Raw genomic sequence first — 20636 nt, 5'->3', positions numbered from 1 at the left:
AGGTTGGACTTGATGGACTTGTGTCTTTTTTCAACCTCACCTACTGTGTAACTATGTAATAGAAACAAAAGAGTCACTTGAACTATCCACCCACTTACATGCAAGAAAAAATCTACATGTTTGGTTATAGTGGGCTCAAAGTATGGAATGTAAAATTGGGAACAATCTTTTTTAGTCATCAAGAGTTACAATGGATTGGACAAACAGTTAAATAGAAAATAAAAAAATAAAAACCTCTTTCACCCATTATTACTGGTAGACAAGTAAGGGGAAAGTATATTTTTCACAATGTGACATTCATTTTCTCATTTTTATTTACCTTCATAGGGTTCTTCATGTAGTTAAATGTAGTAGCACTTAAGGTAAATACTTCTAGCCGCACTACAGCGTATGGGAGGGTGATTTCCACAAAGAATGGTTGGAAGACTCGAAGTGAGGCACGAGAAGACAAACCAAATCCAGCGGGACCCAAACATACTGCTCCCCCATTCCAGTCTGTGATAGTGTCTGGAGCCTTCGTATGGAGTTCAGCACTGCCACCCGTCCTAAAAAGCATAGAAATGATCATATACGACCATATATGATCATGTGTTTGTGTTATCAGCTTGAAGTAAACAGATAAGTCAAAAATACAAACTTACATGGACTGCAATGATGAGAATTTATTTAAGCTTTGTTCTCCACCAATAAAAGAACCTCCAAAGCATTTTGCCCATGTGGGGCTTAAACATAGAGGCCTCTGTGTATAAGCCCCACCTAGGCAAAATGCATTGGGGGGGGGTTCTGTGGGGGGAGAACCAAGCTGAAATCAATTCTCATCATCTTTTACTATTTTAGCTTTACGGTCTGCTGGGCACCATTTTCTTGTAGTTTTAGTTGAGCCTGACGAGCCTTCCATTCCAACCAGCACCAGCATACAGTGTCACCAGTCACAAGATTTACTTTCTTGAGCATTAGAGCTTTATTGTTTTTTAGTTAAGCCTACAAATTTACATGGACTTTTGAAATCTAACAAGATAGAATTCCCCTGGGCTTTTTTTAAGTGCTTGGTATGAAGATGTTTCCAATGGAAATCCAACCATTCTATCGCCCATTATGTTTTAATGTCAGATCCTCTTCATAACTCTATTCACTCATAGTTCTTACTCATGTTTCACCCTGCAAAGTTGTGTTCTAGTCAATAGTGACCAGTCATGAATTAAACTTCATTACTCTGACCACAATTATCTGATAAAAGTTACATTTTGATTGCTGGTCATGAGTTATTACAAACATCTGAACCTTCTCCTGTGATATAAAGTCCTGTTGTTGTATTGCTTGGGTAGAGGATGGCATCAAAATGGCCCTTATTTATGAAAGCATATGAAAAAAAAAACAATTTGTGTAGCCAGATTCTTCCTTTAATTTTTTTACTGTCATTTTTGTTAATTTGGTTTGAATCTATTTGGTGGTTGTTTGGGTAAAAGGGGTTCCATGTGTAAGCAGATAACCTTTTTTTTTCTCCACTGGTGGCGCTCAACCATAGTGGCTCTGCAGCTGGAGAGGAAGTCAGGAGGAATCTGGTTCCTCCATGGTTTCCGAGGTCAGTGGTTCTCAACCTCAGTCCTCAAGTACCCCAAATGGGCCATGTTTTGGGAACTTCCCTTATATAAAATAACTCTTATCAATACCATGTCATTGATATTGATTTAAAGCAGCCGCGCAAAGTAAAAGAAAACCTGAAAACATGGACCGTTGGGGGTACTTGAGGACTGAGGTTGAGAACCACTGTCCTGGGTTACTGTGGGATGCTGTTGCCCCATGTGACTTTGGCAGCCATCTTAGGTCAGGTAGAGTCTATTTAAGGCCTTGGGGTTTGGTGCGCTTTATAGGGGTGGGTAATGCAGGGAAAGGCACCCCGTCTTTTAGGGACAGTACTAGCAGTAGGGAAAGGTTCCTGATGAGAAGGGTAAGTGTGGGATTGCATTTCTTTTGGACATCTTCCCGATTTGGCACAAAATGGCCAGGCTGCATTCTGCCCCTCTCTACTGTAATTCTGGCTGGAACCCACGCTGTTCATGTTGCTGTAACTGTGAGTGCACCTGATTGGGCAGTTTTCCCACCGGGATTGTTGTGAACTGTTGCTGCATTGCATCAGTGTAAGTTTATTATCGCACCTGTGTGAATTATTGCCACCACACCATGCTGCACCCCACCTACATACCTGCATGTAAATTTATACCAGGCAGTAGGGATGAGCTTCGAGTTCGAGTCGAACTCGTGTTCGACTCGAACATCGGCTGTTCGCAAGTTCGCCGAACAGCGAACATATTGGTGGTGTTCACGGCAAATTCGAATGCCACGGAACACCCGTTAAAAGTCTATGGGAGAAATAAAAAGTGCTAATTTTAAAGGCTTATATGCAAGTTATTGTCATAAAAAGTGTTTGGGGACCCGGGTCCTGCCCCAGGGGACATGGATCAATGCAAAAAAAAGTTTTAAAAACGGCCGTTTTCGTTTTTTCAGGAGCAGTGATTTTAATAATGCTTAAAGTCAAACAGTAAAATGGTAATATCCCTTTACATTTCATACCTGGGGGGTGTCTATAGTATGCCTGTAAAGGGGCGCATGTTTCCCGTGTTTAGAACAGTCTGACAGCAAAATTACATTTCAAAGGAAAAAAAGTCATTTAAAGCTACTCGCGGCTATTGCATTGCCAGTCCGACAATACACATAAAAGTTCATTGATAAAAACGACATGGGAATTCCCCACAGGGGAACCCCGAACCAAAATTTAAAAAAAAATGACGTGGGGGTCCCCCTAAATTCCATACCAGGCCCTTCAGGTCTGGTATGGATATTAAGGGGAACCCCGCCCAAAATTTTTAAAAAAATTATGTGGGGGTCCCCCTAAATTCCATACCAAAGGTCTGGTATGGATTTTAAGGGGAACCCCGCACCAAAATTTTTTAAAAAAATGGCGTGGGGTCCCCCCAAAAATCCATACCAGACCCTTATCCGAGCATGCAACCTGGCAGGCCGCAGGAAAAGAGGGGGGGTGACGAGAGAGCGCCCCCCCCTCCCTCCTGAACCGTACCAGGCCACATGCCCTCAACATTGGGAGGGTGCTTTGGGGTAGCCCCCCAAAACACCTTGTCCCCATGTTGATGAGGACAAGGGCCTCATCCCCACAGCCCTGGCCGGTGGTTGTGGGGGTCTGCAGGCGGGGGGCTTATCGGAATCTGGAAGCCCCCTTTAACAAGGGGACCCCCAGATCCCGCCCCCCCGTGTGAAATGGTAAGGGGGTACAAAAGTACCCCTACTATTTCACTAAAAAACTGTCAAAAATGTTAAAAATGACAAGGGACAGTTTTTGACAATTCCTTTATTTAAATGCTTCTTCTTTCTTCTATCTTCCTTCATCTTCTTCTTCTTCTTCTTGTTCTTCTCGTTCTTCCTCCGGTGTTCTCGTCCAGCATCTCCTCCGCGGCATCTTCTATCTTCTTCTCCTCGGGCAGCTCCACACCCATGGCATAGGGGGAGGCTCCCACTCTTCTCTTCTTCTCTTCTTCATCTTCTTCTCTTCTTCATCTTCTTCATCTTCTTCTCTGGGCCACTCCGCACCCATGCTGGCATGGTGGGAGGCTCCCGCTGTGTGACGCGTCTCCTCTTCTGACGGTTCTTAAATAATGGGGGGGTGGGGCCACCCCGCCCCCCTCTGACGCACGGGACATGACGGACTTCCCTGTGGCATTCCCTGTGATGTCACAGGGAAGTCCCGTCAAGTCGCCGTGTGTCAGAGGGGGGTGGGGTCACCGGGTGGCCCCACCCCCCAATTATTTAAGAACCATCAGAAGAGGAGACGCGTCACACAGCGGGAGCCTCCCTCCATGCCAGCATGGGTGCGGAGCGACCCGGAGAAGAAGATGAAGAAGAGAAGAAGATGAAGAGAAGAGCGGGAGCCTCCCCCCATGCCATGGGTGCGGAGCGGCCTGAGGAGAAGAAGATAGAAGATGACGCGGAGGAGATGCTGAACGAGAACACCGGAGGAAGAACCAGAAGAGCCAGAAGAACCAGAAGAAGAAGATGAAGGAAGATAGAAGAAAGAAGAAGCATTTAAATAAAGGAATTGTCAAAAACTGTCTCTTGTCATTTTAAACATTTTTGACAGTTTTTTAGTGAAATGGTAGGGGTACTTTTGTACCCCCTTACCATTTCACACAGGGGGGACCGGGATCTGGGGGTCCCCTTGTTAAAGAGGGGGGGCGCTCTCTCGTCTCCCCCTCTTTTCCTGTGGCCTGCCAGGTTGCGTGCTCGGATAAGGGTCTGGTATGGATTTTTGGGGGGACCCCGTGCCGTTTTTTTTTTTTTAATTTTGGGGTGGGATTCCCCTTAAAATCCATACCAGATCTGAAGGGTCTGGTATGGAATTTAGGGGGACCCCCACGTCATTTTTTTTTTAAACTTTGTTTCGGGGTTTCCCTGTGGGGAATTCCCATGCCGTTTTTATCAATTAACTTTTATATGTATTGTCGGACCGGCAATTCATTATAGCCGCGAGTAGTTTTAAATGACTTTTTTTCTTTGAAATGTCATTTTGCTGTCAGACTGTTCTAAACACGGCATCCCTTTACAGGCATACTATAGACACCCCCCAGCTATGAAATTTAAAGAGATATTACACTTTTTTGTTTGACTTTAAGCATTATTAAAATCACTGCTTCTGAAAAAACGGCCGTTTTTAAAACTTTTTTTTGCATTGATCCATGTCCCCTGGGGCAGGACCCAGGTCCCCAAACACTTTTTATGACAATAACTTGCATATAAGCCTTTAAAATTAGCACTTTTGATTATTCGTGTTCGTGTCCCATAGTCTTTAACGGTGTTCGCGTGTTCGAACGAACTTTTTTCCTGTTCGCAGGTTCTGGTGCGAACCGAACAGGGGGGTGTTCGGCTCATCCCTACCTGGCAGTATATTTATTGTAAATGGATTACTTCTTGTTTGGAGTATGTATACCTGATCAAAGGAAGGAAATGAGGCACATAACAGGGCATAAAAGCCAGATGTGTTTTAAACATAGGTAGAAAATAACTATAGGCACCAATGCGCTCTCTAGTAGACATGTGCACTGCCGAAAAATGTGTTCGTTTTCTTGTCATCGTTTTTTTTTTTTCATTTTTTGGGTCCTTTGTTATGATTGCAATTCGTAAATTCGTAAATTCGTAAATTGGAAAATTCGTTTTATTAATATTGTTATTTATTATTATTACTTTGTTACATTCTGTTCACTTAGACACAGCATTAGTTATTTCAGATAATTCATAACTTTGGATAAATTCGTATTCATTACGTTCACTAACAGCCAAATTTGAAAGGAAATTCCAATACCTATAATTTAATATTTAGTTATTATTCAGATTTTCTAATTTTCAAATTTTACAAATCTTACTAATTTTAGCAATTTTACGCATTTTCAACTTTTACGACTATTTAAGAAAAAAAAAGTTAAACGGGTTTTCGTTAATTCAGATGTTTACAAATTTACGAATTTTCAAATATTCGACAAAAACTAATTGCATGTCTACTCTCTAGAAAGTAGCCTAGTGGATAGAAAAAATGGAACAACATAAAACCAGCTATGTACAGTATGGAATTGTTCTCATTTCTAATGTGCATTTTGTTAATAAATGGATTAAAATGAGTCAGTCTGGCAGTTGTGTGTTGGTGTCTTTAATTGTAGATGTTCCTTTGCTGATACAGCTTTGTTCTGTTTATTATTTCATTACCTTTATGCTGGGTACTACCTCTCTTGAGTGTTATTAATACTAAAATTCAGAGTTTTACTTACCCCACTGCTACAACTCCAAAAAGGAAGGTCTCAGGAAAATAACTTTGTACTCTTTCCTCCTCCTCTTTTTTTCCTCCTCTACCTTCTGTCAAGGTGGTTGTTGGTTCATGTACCGGCCTAGTAGCTAAAAAGGAAATACACACATACTTACACAACCAAACACATAGCTCTCAACTGCACAGCATTTGGAAAGAAAGTCTCTCTTTTGGGAAACCAAATCCTTTTGTTTTTTCCTTCCCAATTATCCCTTTTTCTGGTCTTATCTACACCGATCAGCCATAATATTGTGATCACTCCCCTAATATTGAGTAGGTCCCCTCTTTGTCACCAGAACAGCCCTGTGCCAACAAGGAATCGACACCGTCCAAAGAAAAGGTAACGCTGCTCCAGGTGGGACCGCAATCCATATACTGAGATCTCCGTAGTGGGTAGACATGTGCACTGCCGAAAAATGCGTTCATCTTCGTTCATTAATTTTTTTTTCGTTTTTCAGTTCATTCGTTATGATCACAATTCCTAAATTCATAAGTTCGAAAATTTGTGAATTCAAAAATAAGAAAGAAAATCCGGAAATTCGAAAGAAGAGAAATCCAAATATTCTAAATAATAACTAACTATTAAAATGATAGGTATTAGAACTTCATTTCAAATTTGGCTGTTAGTGAACGTAATGATTATGAATTTATCTGAATTTACGAATTATCCAAAATAACGAATGCCCCATCTAAACAAATGGAACAGAACGGCATTCGTTATTTCAGAACTTCGAATAAATTTGTATTCCTTACATTCACTAACAGCCAAATTTGAAAGGAAATCCCAAAACCTATAATTTATTAGTTAGTTATTTGTCATGAACAGGTGTGACCAGAACCGTGTGATCTGCGACAGAGGACACCCAAACGTATATACGTGAAAATATAATAATTTATTAAAGAAAGTGAATAATATAATACAACCAACTCCAATATGACACAGTGCAATAACCAACCACAGACAGAGACCCACAAATAACAACAGACAGATAAGGTGCAATAAATGAGAACTACCAGGATCATAAACAATAGCCAGGCCAGGGTCATACACAGTAGATATGTGCACACTGAAATATTTCGTTTCGGAATTTCGTTTTCGTCTCAAAAATAAATTTATTTAGTTACTCCCGAAATTCGTTTTTATTTATTTTGTTTTTCGTTAAAAATTGCATTCGTCCGAAAATCCAAATTAAGGTTGAATCTGTCATTGAAGGCTTATGGTGTCTGTCGAATGTTCAAAGAAGATTCGACGGAGCAGCTAAACTGTACAATGCCGTATAGTTTACCTGCTCCGTCGAATCTTCTTAGAACTTTCAACAGACACCATAAGCCAAAGTACGTGTGTACTTAGTTCTAGCTATTTTACTGCTCCACCTCTTTGGTTACAATCAGCCAATAACATTCATCATCATCATTATTTTTATTTATCTTTTCTCCCCTACGTCGAATCTTTCCTCCCCTACGTCGAATCTTTTCTCCCCTACGTTGAATCCTTTCTCCCCTACGTCGAATCTTTACTCCCCTATGTTGAATCTTTTCTCTCTACGTCAAATCTTTTCTCTCTATGTAGAATAATCTTGGACTAATAGAGTTAAGGTTAGGCACATTCAACCACAGGTTTGATGGACACAGATTGTTATTGTCATCATCATGTCGAATCTCCTATCTATATTGAACTGTTGTAGCAACGAAAACGAAAATAAAGCATTTGTTTATGTTGGATCTTTTGTTTTTCGGACTCTGCACTTTCGTTATCGTTTGTTAAAATGATAACGAAAATACCTGAAATTCGGACGAAAATGCATTCGGACGAAAACGAATGCACATGTCTAATACACAGCAGATCAGCAGATGGGCAGGGGATGTTCCAGAGACATAAACGTAAGCCAGGCCAAGGTCATACACAGGGAGGTCAGCAGATGGGGTATGGAACACAGGACAGGGAGAGGATGGATGGGTCAGACTGCAGGCAGGGATGCAAATTAACAGGTGGGAAAGGATAGGGATCGAGACAGGATCAGGTTCAGGGCACAGGATCAGATCGCTAGCAGGTCAGGAGGCAATGAAGAAATCAAGGCAAACATGTGAATGCTTGCCGGGTATTTATAGGCCTGTGATTGGCCTCAAGTGACACCTGATTGTAGGAGGTACTGTCTGCTCCACACTGCCAGGATCCATCCGCTGGTGGACGCCAGTACTGTGGCCCAAAGATGATATACTATTAACAAGGAAAAGTTCTCCTGACAGTTCCAAACTTCCAGGAGACACCTGCTGGTGGACCTCAGTACTGCATGCCAAATAACAGGTATTACCAGCGGATGGAACATTTCCTGACATTATTATTTCAGATTTTCGAATTTTCGGGTTTTTGGATTTTAGAATTTCTGAATTTACGAATTTACAAATGTTCGGAAAAATACATGAAATGGGTTTTCGTTAATTCAGATTAGCCACCTCAATACAGGGCACTTTCACCCCCTTCCTGCCCAAGCCATTTTTCAGTTTTCAGCGCTGTCGCACTTTGAATGACAATTGCACGGTCATGTTACACTGCACCCTAATGAAATTTTTATAATTTTTTCCCCACAAATAGAGCTTTCTTTTGGTGGTATTTGATCACCTCTATGGTTTTTATTTATTGCGCTATAAACAAAAGAAGAGGGACAATTTTGAAAAAACACAATATTTTTTACTTTTTGCTATAATAAATATCCAATTTTTTTTTTTTTTAACAAATTTTTTCCTCAGTTTAGGCTGATATGTATTCTTCTACATATTTTTGGTAAAAAAAAATCGCGATGAGCGTATATTGATTGGTTTGCGCAAAAGTTATAGCGTCTACAAAATAGGGGATAGATTTATAGCATTTTTTTAATTTATTTTTTTTTACTAGTAATGGTGGTGATCTGTGATTTTTATTGTGACTGCGATATTGCAGCGGACATTTTGGACACTTTTGACACATTTTTGGGACCATTCACATTTATACATCGATCCGTGCTATAAAAATGCATTGATTACTGTGTAAATGTGACTGGCAGGGAAGGAGTTAACACTAGGGGGCGATCGAGGGGTTAATGTATGACCTAGGGAGGTTATTCTAACTGTGGGGGGAGGGAACTCACTAGGGGAGGAGACCGATCGATGTCCCTATGTACAAGGGACACACCATCGGTCTCCTCTCCTCTGACAGGACGTCGATCTGTGTGTTTACATACACAGATCCACGGTCCTGCTCTGTTACCCGGCAATTGCGGGTGCCCGGCGGACATCGCGGCCACCGGGCACGCGCACCGTGTCCCGAGCGACGCAGTGGGCGCGCGTGCGCGCCGCCACTGTCACCTCCGGCTAGACGAACACAGGCTGTTCATGACGGAACTTACTCTTTGTTTCATGCTTAAACTTACCTTGTAAAATGTGACTACAATATTTTATTAGTTATAATAAATTTTCTACATACGGTTTTACACTATGGGCATTCCTCCTCTCTTCTATGATGAATACATGTATAGCGATAAACAACATTTAAAAGCACAGACCGGAGATACTGTGACTGCAGGGGGAAGATTATCCGGTGAGTGCAAGCATAATAAGAGCACGTTGTAGAGGCACCATCACCAAGCCAGCACCTGGACAAGAGGTTTCTCATACAATTTTGTTTTCCAAAGAGGGGTCATCCCTCGGAACCATCTAAAAAGACTTCTGAAATAAATGAAATTTTCTTTTCCAAAAAAGCACTGGTTTATAGCACATAAGTCACTTTATTATATGTAAGCACAAGTCACTTTGATGTACACTAGCACTTTCCTAAGCACCATTTGCACCTTGTTATTTTCGTATATATGACATGTAATATAGGATTGCGGTGTTTTATTTGAAAAATTAGCACGGTATTTTAAACAGAATAACCTACACCAAGCTTGGGCAAAATCATGCACAGGAGCACGGACAGGATTATATATATTAAAAAAAAAAAAAAAAACTTTTCTTTATTGGTAAACAATTGCCAGAGACTCTAACACAAATAAAATAAATTTGGATTTCAGGGGCCTAAAAAACAAGTTAGGTCCTACATATCCCAATTTTCTATTTATTTATTCACGTAGTTGGTTTTGAAACATATTTTGTCAAGAAGCTATTATTTATTATTTATTCTTAGCACAACACTAAAACCTTTGTTCACGTTTTCGTTATTCATACACATTACTTAGGATTCACACAAATAAGGAGACCACACCAAGCACAAAACAGTGGTTTACCACCAAAAAGTTTCACTCCACAAGGGCAGCGCCATATCTACTCCTGATTTCTACTTGTGCCTTAACAAACACTTTAAATAAAGATGCTCAAACCCTCATACCATGTATCACATGGGGACAACACAAGTGTCACCAGATCTGCAATCATAAACCCCATTTTACACATGTCTCAGTACTTATTCATAATGTCCTTGACACCATAAAGGCATTGACACCACTAGACCTCTGAAGGTATGCTCTGGTATCTGGCACCAAGCCATCAACAGTGGATCCTTTAAGTCTGTAAGTTGCAAGGTGGGGCCTTAATGGATCACACTTATTTTTCCAGCACATCCCACAGATACGCGACTGGATTGAGATTTGGAGAATTTGGGGGTCAAGTCAACACCTCTAAGGGCTAATTTACACTCGCTAAAAAACAAAGCATCGGACACACTTTGTTAAAGCTCTCTGAATGCTAGTCAAAGCCATTTTCACTAAATAACATGGTTAGCTTACAGACCTGTTTACACCTTGCTTTTGCTTCGTGCTTCGGTGGGCTTCGATGAGTCTTCAGTGTGGCTTAAATTAGGCTTTGGTGGGGCTTTGGTGGGGCTTCGATGAGCCTTTGGTGGGGGTTCGATTAGGCTTTGTTGGAGCTTTGTGGGGCTTCAGTGGGGCTTCAAATGAGCTTTGCCATAGACTTCTATGGAGGCTTTGAAGATGCTTTGAAGCACAAGTAAAGCTACATGGGGTAAAATAATGTAAAACGAAGCTGAAGCAAAGCAAAAGCAGGTGTAAACAGGACTGTAAGCTAACCATTTTATTAAGTGACAGGAGCTTTGACTGGTGTTCAGAGAGCTTTAACTAAGCCCGTCCAAAGCCATGTTTTAAAGCAAGTGTAAAGTAGCCCTTAATGTGTGTTGAAGCTGAAGCAAGTGTAAGTGAGCCCTAAGACACCTTCTTCCAGTGCTTTATGGTCCAGTTCTGATGCTCACATTGCCCATTGTAGGTACTTTTGGCTATGGACACGGGTCAGCATGGGCACCCTGACAGGTCTGCAGCTACACAGCCCCATACACAACAGACTGTGTGTTCTGACATTTTTCTATCATAACCAACATGAACTTTTTCAATAATTTGAGCTACAATAGCTCTTCTATTGGATCTGACTACACAGGTCAGCCTTTGCTTCCCATGAATGAATCTTGGCTGCCCCTGACACTGTCGCCGTGTCACCATTTTTTCTTCTTTGGATAACTTTTGGTCGGTCCTGACCACTGGAGACTGGGAACATCCTACAAAAGCTGCATGGCTCCCAACTGTCCCTGATTTCAAGGGACTATCCCTGATTTGGAGCAATTTCCCTCTGTCCCTTATTTCTCCTCATTTGACCATCATTTTGGTCTGATCTATAGAGTTGTATATAAAATGCACTTTTTGTCGCTCAAAAAGTGCTTTCCAGCACTAAACCTTTCATCTGATTTCTAAATTGCTGCATTTGTAAGTTCCAAAGGCCAGTATAAAGGAATAGTAGTGATAAAAAAAGCACTTGCGGGTTTTAACCTATCTTGTTTTTTTGTACAATTCTCCTTTAAGGGGGTGTGGCCAGGGGTGTGCCCTATGCCCTGCATACTTTTGCTGATAGGTATCCCTCATTCCCATCTCAAAAAGTTGCGAGGTATGGAGCTGCAGTTTTGAAGTTGATCTGACCCAGTTGTCTAACTATTTCAGTTTGGCTTTTGTTAAAGCCACATATGGTTACTTGTCAATTTCTTCTGCTTTCAAAACATCAACCTCAGGGACAACATGTTCACTTGCTGCCTAATATATCCCACCTAGTTTCAGATACCATTGTCACAAAATCATCAATGTTACTCACTTTACCTGCCAGTCGTCATAATGTTATGGCTGATCAGTTTATAAACCTCTCTAGAAATATATATATATATATATATATATATATATATATATATACAGTATATACACAGTATATACACAGTAGTGTATACTGTAGGTGCAGCTCTTGGGTAACTCATTACACTTCAACGCACGAACACATCTCATTTATATAAACCTTTTTTTTCACTTAACCTTATTGTTATCACATATGGGGCAGATATCCCCTATGTGTTAGGATTCTGTGTGACCTTTTATTGAGATATAAAGGGTCTAGTGGACCGCAAAAAAATGCATCATTTGTTTCTTTTCCTGGCCACAGCTGCCAAAGTGACAGCAGAAACCAAAGATGACATAATACACATTGCTTCTGGGTTCTTCGTAGCCAGGGAAGATCAGCGAACAGTGGTTTACTGGTCTCCCTACTCTCTACTCAGCAACATCCTCCATGCTGGTCCGGGGCCCACAGACGAGACAGTTCTAATGAACGGGGCTGCACTGCGACCACCCTGCGGTGATGTGGGGTTATGGGGTTAAAACAGGCGATGAGGAGGAGATATGTCACCTCCCAGCCGCCTGTCAAATGCCCTCTGAAAATCGATCTACTTTGGTGGACCACTTTTTCGAAGGCACCCACAAGTGTAAATTAACCATAAAGGTGGTGAATCCATTTCCAAACAAATTCTGTGTGATGAATGAAACAGTTACACAGACGTGCCCAGTAATCCAAACCTTCTGTAAGGAAGTCTTCATGATTGCATCTAAAATATTTTAAAAAATAATACAACCAGATCCATATATAACTTTACTTAATCTAAAACCGGAATGGCTAACACTCTCTCAATTCAAACTTATGATCCAACTAATAACGGCTGCAAAACAAACAGTGGCCAAGGCATGGAAATCTCCTACATTGGTACTAGCAGAAACAATTCACAGACTGAATAATACAATGTCCCATGCTAAGATGGTAGCCATCGATCAAAATCAAATTCCAAAATTTGAAAAACTTTGGCATCCTTGGATAAAACAACAGTTCCTGTCAAATTTCAATGACTCTGTCCTGTTGCCATGGTAACAGATTAAATGACTTACAGAGACACCCATTCTAAGGCTTCAAAGAGAACTAAAAAGAATAATAAACTGACGAGCGGGACAACCTTGTGGACCATACCTCTACCTTTCTACCCTTTTTCCTCTTTCTCTTTCCTTTTCTCCACCTTACGATTAAAGCTCATTATCAGAATTTATTTGACCTATATACACTCTACATGTAAACAATATGTATAGTAGGTATAAATCATTTAAATACCTACAAAAGTAACTAAGGAAATGATATATATCTTTAATTTAGGTTTACGTGAACCCAATGTTTAATATTTGAAATTTCATGATATTTACCTATATAAACCCTACTGTAAAACAATGAGCTTACTTTATAGATCCTTGTAAACTTACTTTATGTATCTTTATAACATTGTATACTCAATAAACTTCTTTTGACAAGGAAACAGTTACACAGAAAGGTATACTTTGTGTATGTGGATATAATATTATATTTATTTTATCACAGATGCTTTTCACATTATAGAAGTTTATGAAAATTGTTGATATTTTGGATAGCACCGTTGTAGGGGATATATTATATTATAATAACATGCATAAGAAACATTAAATGCACATATAATTGCTTGGGAAGGTTTTTGTTGAGATGAATGGTCTGGCGATAAGGTCTCTTTTAAGCAGACCTACAAAGAATCACCCACAACGGTCTATACAGCCACACTGCATTAAGCTGATAAAAATAAACTAAAATCTAGAAGTAATTATTGTACTTGGATGAAAAGATTCTACAACAAACTTACTGAAAACAACAGGTCGTCCCGATCTGTCAGTTATGGCATCAAGGATAGGAATGTCCATACAGTTCACTCGCTTCGTAATCTCCACACTTGTTAAGATTTTTAACCACAAACCCTGTACCACACCTCCCTCGCACCCATCTCACCAACCCCCATGGTCACCACATCTCCCGCACACCCATCTCACCAACCCCCATGGTCAACAAACCTTCCTCACACCCATCTCACCAACCCCCATGGTCACCACATCTCCCGCACATCCAACTCACCAACCCCCATGGTTCCCACATCTCAGGCACACCCATCTCACCAACCCCCATGGTCACCACACCTCCCTCACACCCAGCTCACCAATCTCCCACACACCCATCTCACCAACCTCCATGGTCACCACATCTCCGGCACACCCATCTCACCAATCCCCATGGTCACCACATCTCCCACACACCCATCTCACCAACCCCCAATGGTAACCACACCTCCCTCATACCCAGCTCACCAACCCCCATGGTCACCACACCTGCCTCACACCAATCTCACCAACCCCCATGGTCACCACACCTCCCTCACACCCATCTCACCAACCCCCATGGTCACCACACCTCCCTCACACCCATCTCACCAACCCCCATGGTCACCACATCTCCCACACACCCAGCTCACCAACTCCCATGGTCACTGCACCTCCCTCATACCCAGTTCACCAACCTCCATGGTCACCACACCTCCCTCACACCCATCTCACCACCCCCATGATCACCACAACTCCTGCACACCCATTTCACCAACCCTCATGGTCACCACACCTCTCTCATACCCAGCTCACCAACCCCCATGGTCACCACACCTCCCTCACACCCATCACACCAACCCCTATGGTCACCACTTCTCCCTAACACCCATTTGTACTCAGAGTCTCATGTAATCGTATTGGAAACATCTGAGTGGAAACGGGAAAAGTGACCTGGGGTGTGCCGAAAGTCACATGGTCAGTATGCCTAAAAGGGGGCATACCCAAATAGAAGTAAAAGAGAAGAGATAGCCAGAAAAAGGGGAAGGGTGGGTGGGACACGAGAGACACCGTCGACAGGCAAGGAGGACGGGTTTAAATACATCCCGACTCCTCCTACAAAATCAGGCTGACCTGGGGTCAGCCTTCCATTTGTACTCAGAGTCTCATGTAAACGTACTGGAAAGATCTGAGTGGAAATGGGAAAAGTGACCTGGGGTGTGCCGAAAGTCACATGGTCAGTATGCCTAAAAGGGGGCAAAAATAAAACAGTGGTATGAGCTAGCAAAAGATTGATTAAAAGAAAACGTATGTGACATTGAGCAGCCAAACCGCATGAAAGCCCATGACATCTCCACAAGTGGATCCGGGACGTAACCGAAGAAGGATGCCGAATTTCACCTACCTAACTACACCACAACGTGAAACACTGACCCCTTGGAGAGAAGCAGCAAAAACTGCATTTATCCAAAAGAATGGTCAAACCTAGTTATGGCAGCAGGGTATGGCGATGTTTTATGCACTGTGCTGTAGAAGAAGAAGGAAGCACCAGGGACAAGCAAAGTGCGTACTTCCGCTGATGCCACCATGAGTCGGTCTAGGACTGTGACCGGGCGCCATCTTGTAGAAAACTTGAGCTGAGAGTGGCAAAAAGGCAATGAACGCAAGTAGATATTGAATGTATGAACAAATAGAACCTAGGACACTGAGACGGAAAAACCTGGAAGGAATGCCAGGCCGTGTAACCAGCCTTCCTAGGCTTAAACTGACAATGACTTGTTGACCAAGCTTCAATTGTAGCATGAAAGCTAGGACGTTGTAGCACAGGGGTACGTGGCTGGGACCTGCTGGAAAAACGGGTAACTAAAATGGGACAGAACACCTGCTGCTGTAAACACTTCCTTACTGATGAACCTATAGTGAATGAAAAATGGAACTGAAAGGGCAGCCAGATTAGCCAACAAACAACAAAGTGTAAAGATCTGGAACTGTTTGAAACCACCTGAGGTAGACTGAGGGGCCGGTGTTTGCATGGACAAACCGTCTCCCCTTGCCATCCGAGGGACATGGGCACAGAGGAAGAGACGTAGTCCTGTTTGAAAACTATGATGAGGAGGAAATCACACACACAATGGATGACTACCTGAGAACATACTGCATGGGAGAGTATCCAGCTGAATGCCAGTGCGAAAGTATCTAATGGCCAATGGCTGTTTAAGGACCCAAAGGAAAATATAGTAGCAAAATGAGACCCCACCACCTGAGCCTATACCACTGCCTGAGTGACGGCTGAACCTGGAGTTTACAAGGAAACCGTGCTGCCATGTACAGAACCCCTAACCCGAGCCGGATAGATGGAGGCAAAGTCTTCAAAATCTGCTGCCAGTGAGTTGACCTATGCAAACAAGAACAAACACTGTCATAAACAAGAGTTAACCAAATGAATCCCCACCTACCTTAAGAAAAAGGAAAACTCCTGCTTCCCTTACCGCTACTGATATAAAGGTGACGAGAATAAATGACAAAGTAATTGTTATGCAGGACTGAAAATGTGACATTCTCCAAAAACTAGCAAGGTCGAGATACCTGAGGCATGTGAGGCAGATTAAAAACGTAATTCAGGCCTATGCAACCTGAAGACGTGTCAGGCAAGAGACATAAGAAGTGTGATGTGATGATGTATGCACTCGTGACAAGATATGTGAGAAACGGATGAGGAGACTTACCACTATACCAGCCAATTAAAACGATTGTCTCAACCTTTGGAACCCAAGAATGTAATAAGTAAAGCTGCTGAGGAGCGTTGCCGTGAGGTCTAAAGTGTAGATATGAACCTGACTTGTGTATGAAAAGATAATGAAAGGACTGAAAACGTATCAGTCTTAAGAAACTAGCTAAGCTGAGTTACCTGAGGCACATCAGGCAAATTAAAAACGTAAACTCAGGCCTATGCAACCTGAAGATGTGTCAGGCAAGTGATGCTAGTAGTGAGATGTCATGACGTATATGAGCTTGTGACGTGGTCATGAGCGAACGGATGAGGAGACTTGCCACTGTACAAGCCAATTAGAAACGATAACTCAATCCTTTGGCACCCATAACGTGATCGGTAACCTTGCAATGGAGTGTTGCCGAGAGACCTAAGGTGAAGATGAACCTGACTCATGAATGAAATGCAAAGAAATGTACGTTGTGCCAGACTGAAAATGTACCAGTCTCAAGAAACTAGCCAAGCCGAGTTACCTGAGGCACATCAAGCAAATTAAAACGTAAACTCAGGCCTTCACAACGTGTCAGGCAAATGAAAATGAAGGTAATAAGATGTCATGACGTATGAACTAGTGATGTGGTCACAATGAGCCCGAAAACGTGTCAGGCAAGTGATAACTTATTAAACAGAACCAAGATGTAACGTATGTAACACAGATGAGGAGACTTGCCACTGCACAAGCCAATTAAAAACGACCAACTCAATTCGTGCGAACCTGAAACGAGACAGGTAACTGCAGTGGACAATGCTGTGAAAATATAACAAAAAATGATAAAACATATAAATGATACCCAGCAAAATGATGAAAATAACCATGAACTGAAAGAAAAAACACACAACTGGGTGAGGAACATAACCTGCGTGCAAACCGTGAGCAGACTGAGAAAAGTAACCTACGACAGGAATGTAAATTGCGTGTAACTGAACAAGAACCGTGAGTAGCGTGAGCAGCATGAGAACCGAGGATGCATGAGAAATGTAGTTGCACGAGCACGTAACTGTAAGAGCAATGCGAGATACGTGGAAACCCGGGAAAAACGTAAATGATACGGGGAAAATGTGCGCCACCTGCGTAGGCCTAGAAATGAAAGTTGCACGAGAAATATACAAAATTGCATGAGAAACGTAACATCACAAGAGAAACGCAAAATCGCAAGAGAAACGTAACATTGCAACAGAAATGTAAATTCACAAGGGAAATGTAAAATCGCATAAGAAACGTGACATCGCAAGAGAACGTAAAACCGCAAGAGAAACGCAAAAAACGCAAGAGAAATGTGACATCACAAGAGAACGTAAAATCGCAAGAGAACCGTAAATCGCATGAGAAATGTACAACCGCGAGAGACACTTGACATCGTAAGAGAAACGTAAAAACGCAAGAGAAACGTAACGTCGCATAAGAAATGTAAAGTCGCATGAGAAACATAAAGTCGCATGAGAAAGGTAAAATCGCATGAGAAACGTGACTTTGTATTGAAAACGTAGAATCACACGAGAAACGTAAAATTTCAAGAGAAACGTAAAAAACGCAAGAGAAACATTATATTGCATGAGAAACATAACATTGCATGAGAAACGTAAAATCGCATGAGAAACGTAAAATCGCATGAGAAACGTGACATCGCAAGAGAACGTAAAACCGCAAGAGAAATGTGACATCACAAGAGAACGTAAAATCTTAAGAGAAACGTAAATCGCATGAGAAATGTACAACCGCAAGAGACACTTGACATTGTAAGAGAAACGTAAAAACGCAAGAGAAACGTAAAAAACGCAAGAGAAACGTAACATCGCATAAGAAATGGAAAGTCGCATGAGCAATGGAAAGTCGCATGAGAAATGTAAAATCACATGAGAAACGTGACTTTGTATTGAAAACGTAGAATCACACGAGAAACGTAAAATCGCGAGAGAAACGTAAAAATCGCAAGAGAAACATAACATTGTAAGAGAAACGTAACATTGCATGAGAAACGTAAAATCGCATGAGAAATGTAACATTGCATGAGAAACATAAAATCGCATGAAAAAAATTGCATACACAAACGGGCAATGTGGGCACCCATTCACCTGACAAACCCGCAGTCGAAACCAGTGTGCTAGGCACAAGAAAGCTGTCTAAACCCCAACTACACTGGGTGCCAGCATGCAGTACCCTCAGCAGGGGATTCCTCCATCCATGCTCTTAATACCCAGTGCCAGTACCCAGCTCGGCCATTCCGGCGGACCGGCCGAACTGGCAGAACCGAGGTCATGAACCGTGACGTCATGTAACAAGGAGGATGACGGGAAATGTAGTTCCTCATATGCCATGCTGCATATTCCGAGACTATACATGCCCACAGACACGCCCAGCCCACACTTCTTACTGGTGAGCAGGAAACAGCACTCCAGTCAGAAAGAACCGTGACTAACCCGCCCCCTTGGCCATGCCTAACCAATCCTATGAGCTCAACCCACACTACCCTCATCCATCCCATTGCCTGGACAAGCTCCTCGGACATACAGCCGGTCTTCAGACTGAGTGGCTCCGCCCCCTCTATGCTCTGACCCGGCGTAACACTGTCCGGGGATGACAGGAGGGATGGAGGGGAACCGGATGATGGAGCAGCTCTCCGCAGTGGGGGAACATGACATGAAAAATAAAATTTACTGAGAGTGGAAGACCAGGCTCTGGTGGCCGGGGCTGGGCGCTGCCCAACTGAACGAACCAGTCACCTGGCCTGTGTGTGAAAAGCAGGCAGCTCCCCCTCGAGACTCCCACCCGCATAAACCGCAAGCGTGAGTGCCTGGAGAAACAGAAAGAACCTGCTGCAGCCCAACCCAAGCTGCCATCTGGCTGAACGAAAACTGGAAGTGACGAGGAATACGTGAGCCACCACTGCAACACAAGAGACACCGTCGACAGGCAAGGAGGAAGGAGGGCGAGTTTAAATACATCCCGACTCCTCCTACAAAATCAGGCTGACCTGCGGTCGGCCTTCCATTTCACCAACCCCCATGGTCGCCATAGTTCCCTTCCATGGTCGCCATAGTTCCCTCATACCCAGCTCACCAACCCCCATGGTCACCACACCTCCCTCACACCCATCTCACCAACCCCCATGGCCACCACAACTCCCGCACACCCATCTCACCAACCCCCATGGCCACCACAACTCCCGCACACCCATCTCACCAACCCCCATGGCCACCACAACTCTCGCACACCCATCTCACCAACCCCCATGGCCACCACAACTCCCGCACACCCATCTCACCAACCCCCATGGCCACCACAACGCCCGCACACCCATCTCACCAACCCCCATGGCCACCACAACTCCCGCACACCCATCTCACCAACTCCCATGGCCACCACAACTCCCGTACACCCAGCTCACCAACCCCCATAGTCACCACAACTCCCGCACACCCATCTCACCAACCCCCATGGTCACCACAACTCCCGCACACCCAGCTCACCAACCCCCATGGTCACCACAACTCCCGCACACCCATCTCACCAACCCCCATGGTCACCACAACTCCCGCACACCCAGCTCACCAACCCCCATGGTCACCACAACTCCCGCACACCCATCTCACCAACCCCCATGGCCACCACAACTCCCGCACACCCATCTCACCAACCCCCATGGCCACCACAACTCCCGCACACCCAGCTCACCAACCCCCATGGTCACCACAACTCCCGCACACCCATCTCACCAACCCCCATGGTCACCACAACTCCCGCACACCCATCTCACCAACCCCCATGGCCACCACAACTCCCGCACACCCATCTCACCAACCCCCATGGCCACCACAACTCCCGCACACCCATCTCACCAACCCCCATGGTCACCACACCTCCCTCACACACATCTCACCAACCCCCATGGCCACCACAACTCCCGCACACCCATCTCACCAACCCCCATGGCCACCACAACTCCCGCACACCCATCTCACCAACCCCCATGGCCCCCACAACTCCCGCACACCC

The 20636-nt window shown here is 43.3% G+C and overlaps 1 protein-coding gene across 3 annotated transcripts in view; it reads right to left on the bottom strand.

Moving 5' to 3' along the window:
* LOC141105642 (alpha-2-macroglobulin-like) overlaps window positions 1-20636 on the bottom strand; it is a 353065-nt gene that overhangs the window by 183471 nt on the left and 148958 nt on the right. For all 3 annotated transcript variants that reach the window (XM_073595615.1, XM_073595613.1, XM_073595614.1), the window contains exons 18-19: window positions 5829-5952; window positions 320-545 (exon numbers count right to left, since the gene is read on the bottom strand). In XM_073595615.1, coding sequence (XP_073451716.1) covers window positions 320-545; window positions 5829-5952 — 350 coding nt within the window. The remainder of the gene's footprint in view (window positions 1-319; window positions 546-5828; window positions 5953-20636) is intronic.

Source organism: Aquarana catesbeiana, linkage group LG08 (genome assembly GCF_042186555.1).
Source record: "Aquarana catesbeiana isolate 2022-GZ linkage group LG08, ASM4218655v1, whole genome shotgun sequence".
NCBI lineage: Eukaryota > Metazoa > Chordata > Amphibia > Anura > Ranidae > Aquarana > Aquarana catesbeiana.
This window is presented reverse-complemented; position numbering and strand designations above follow the sequence as displayed.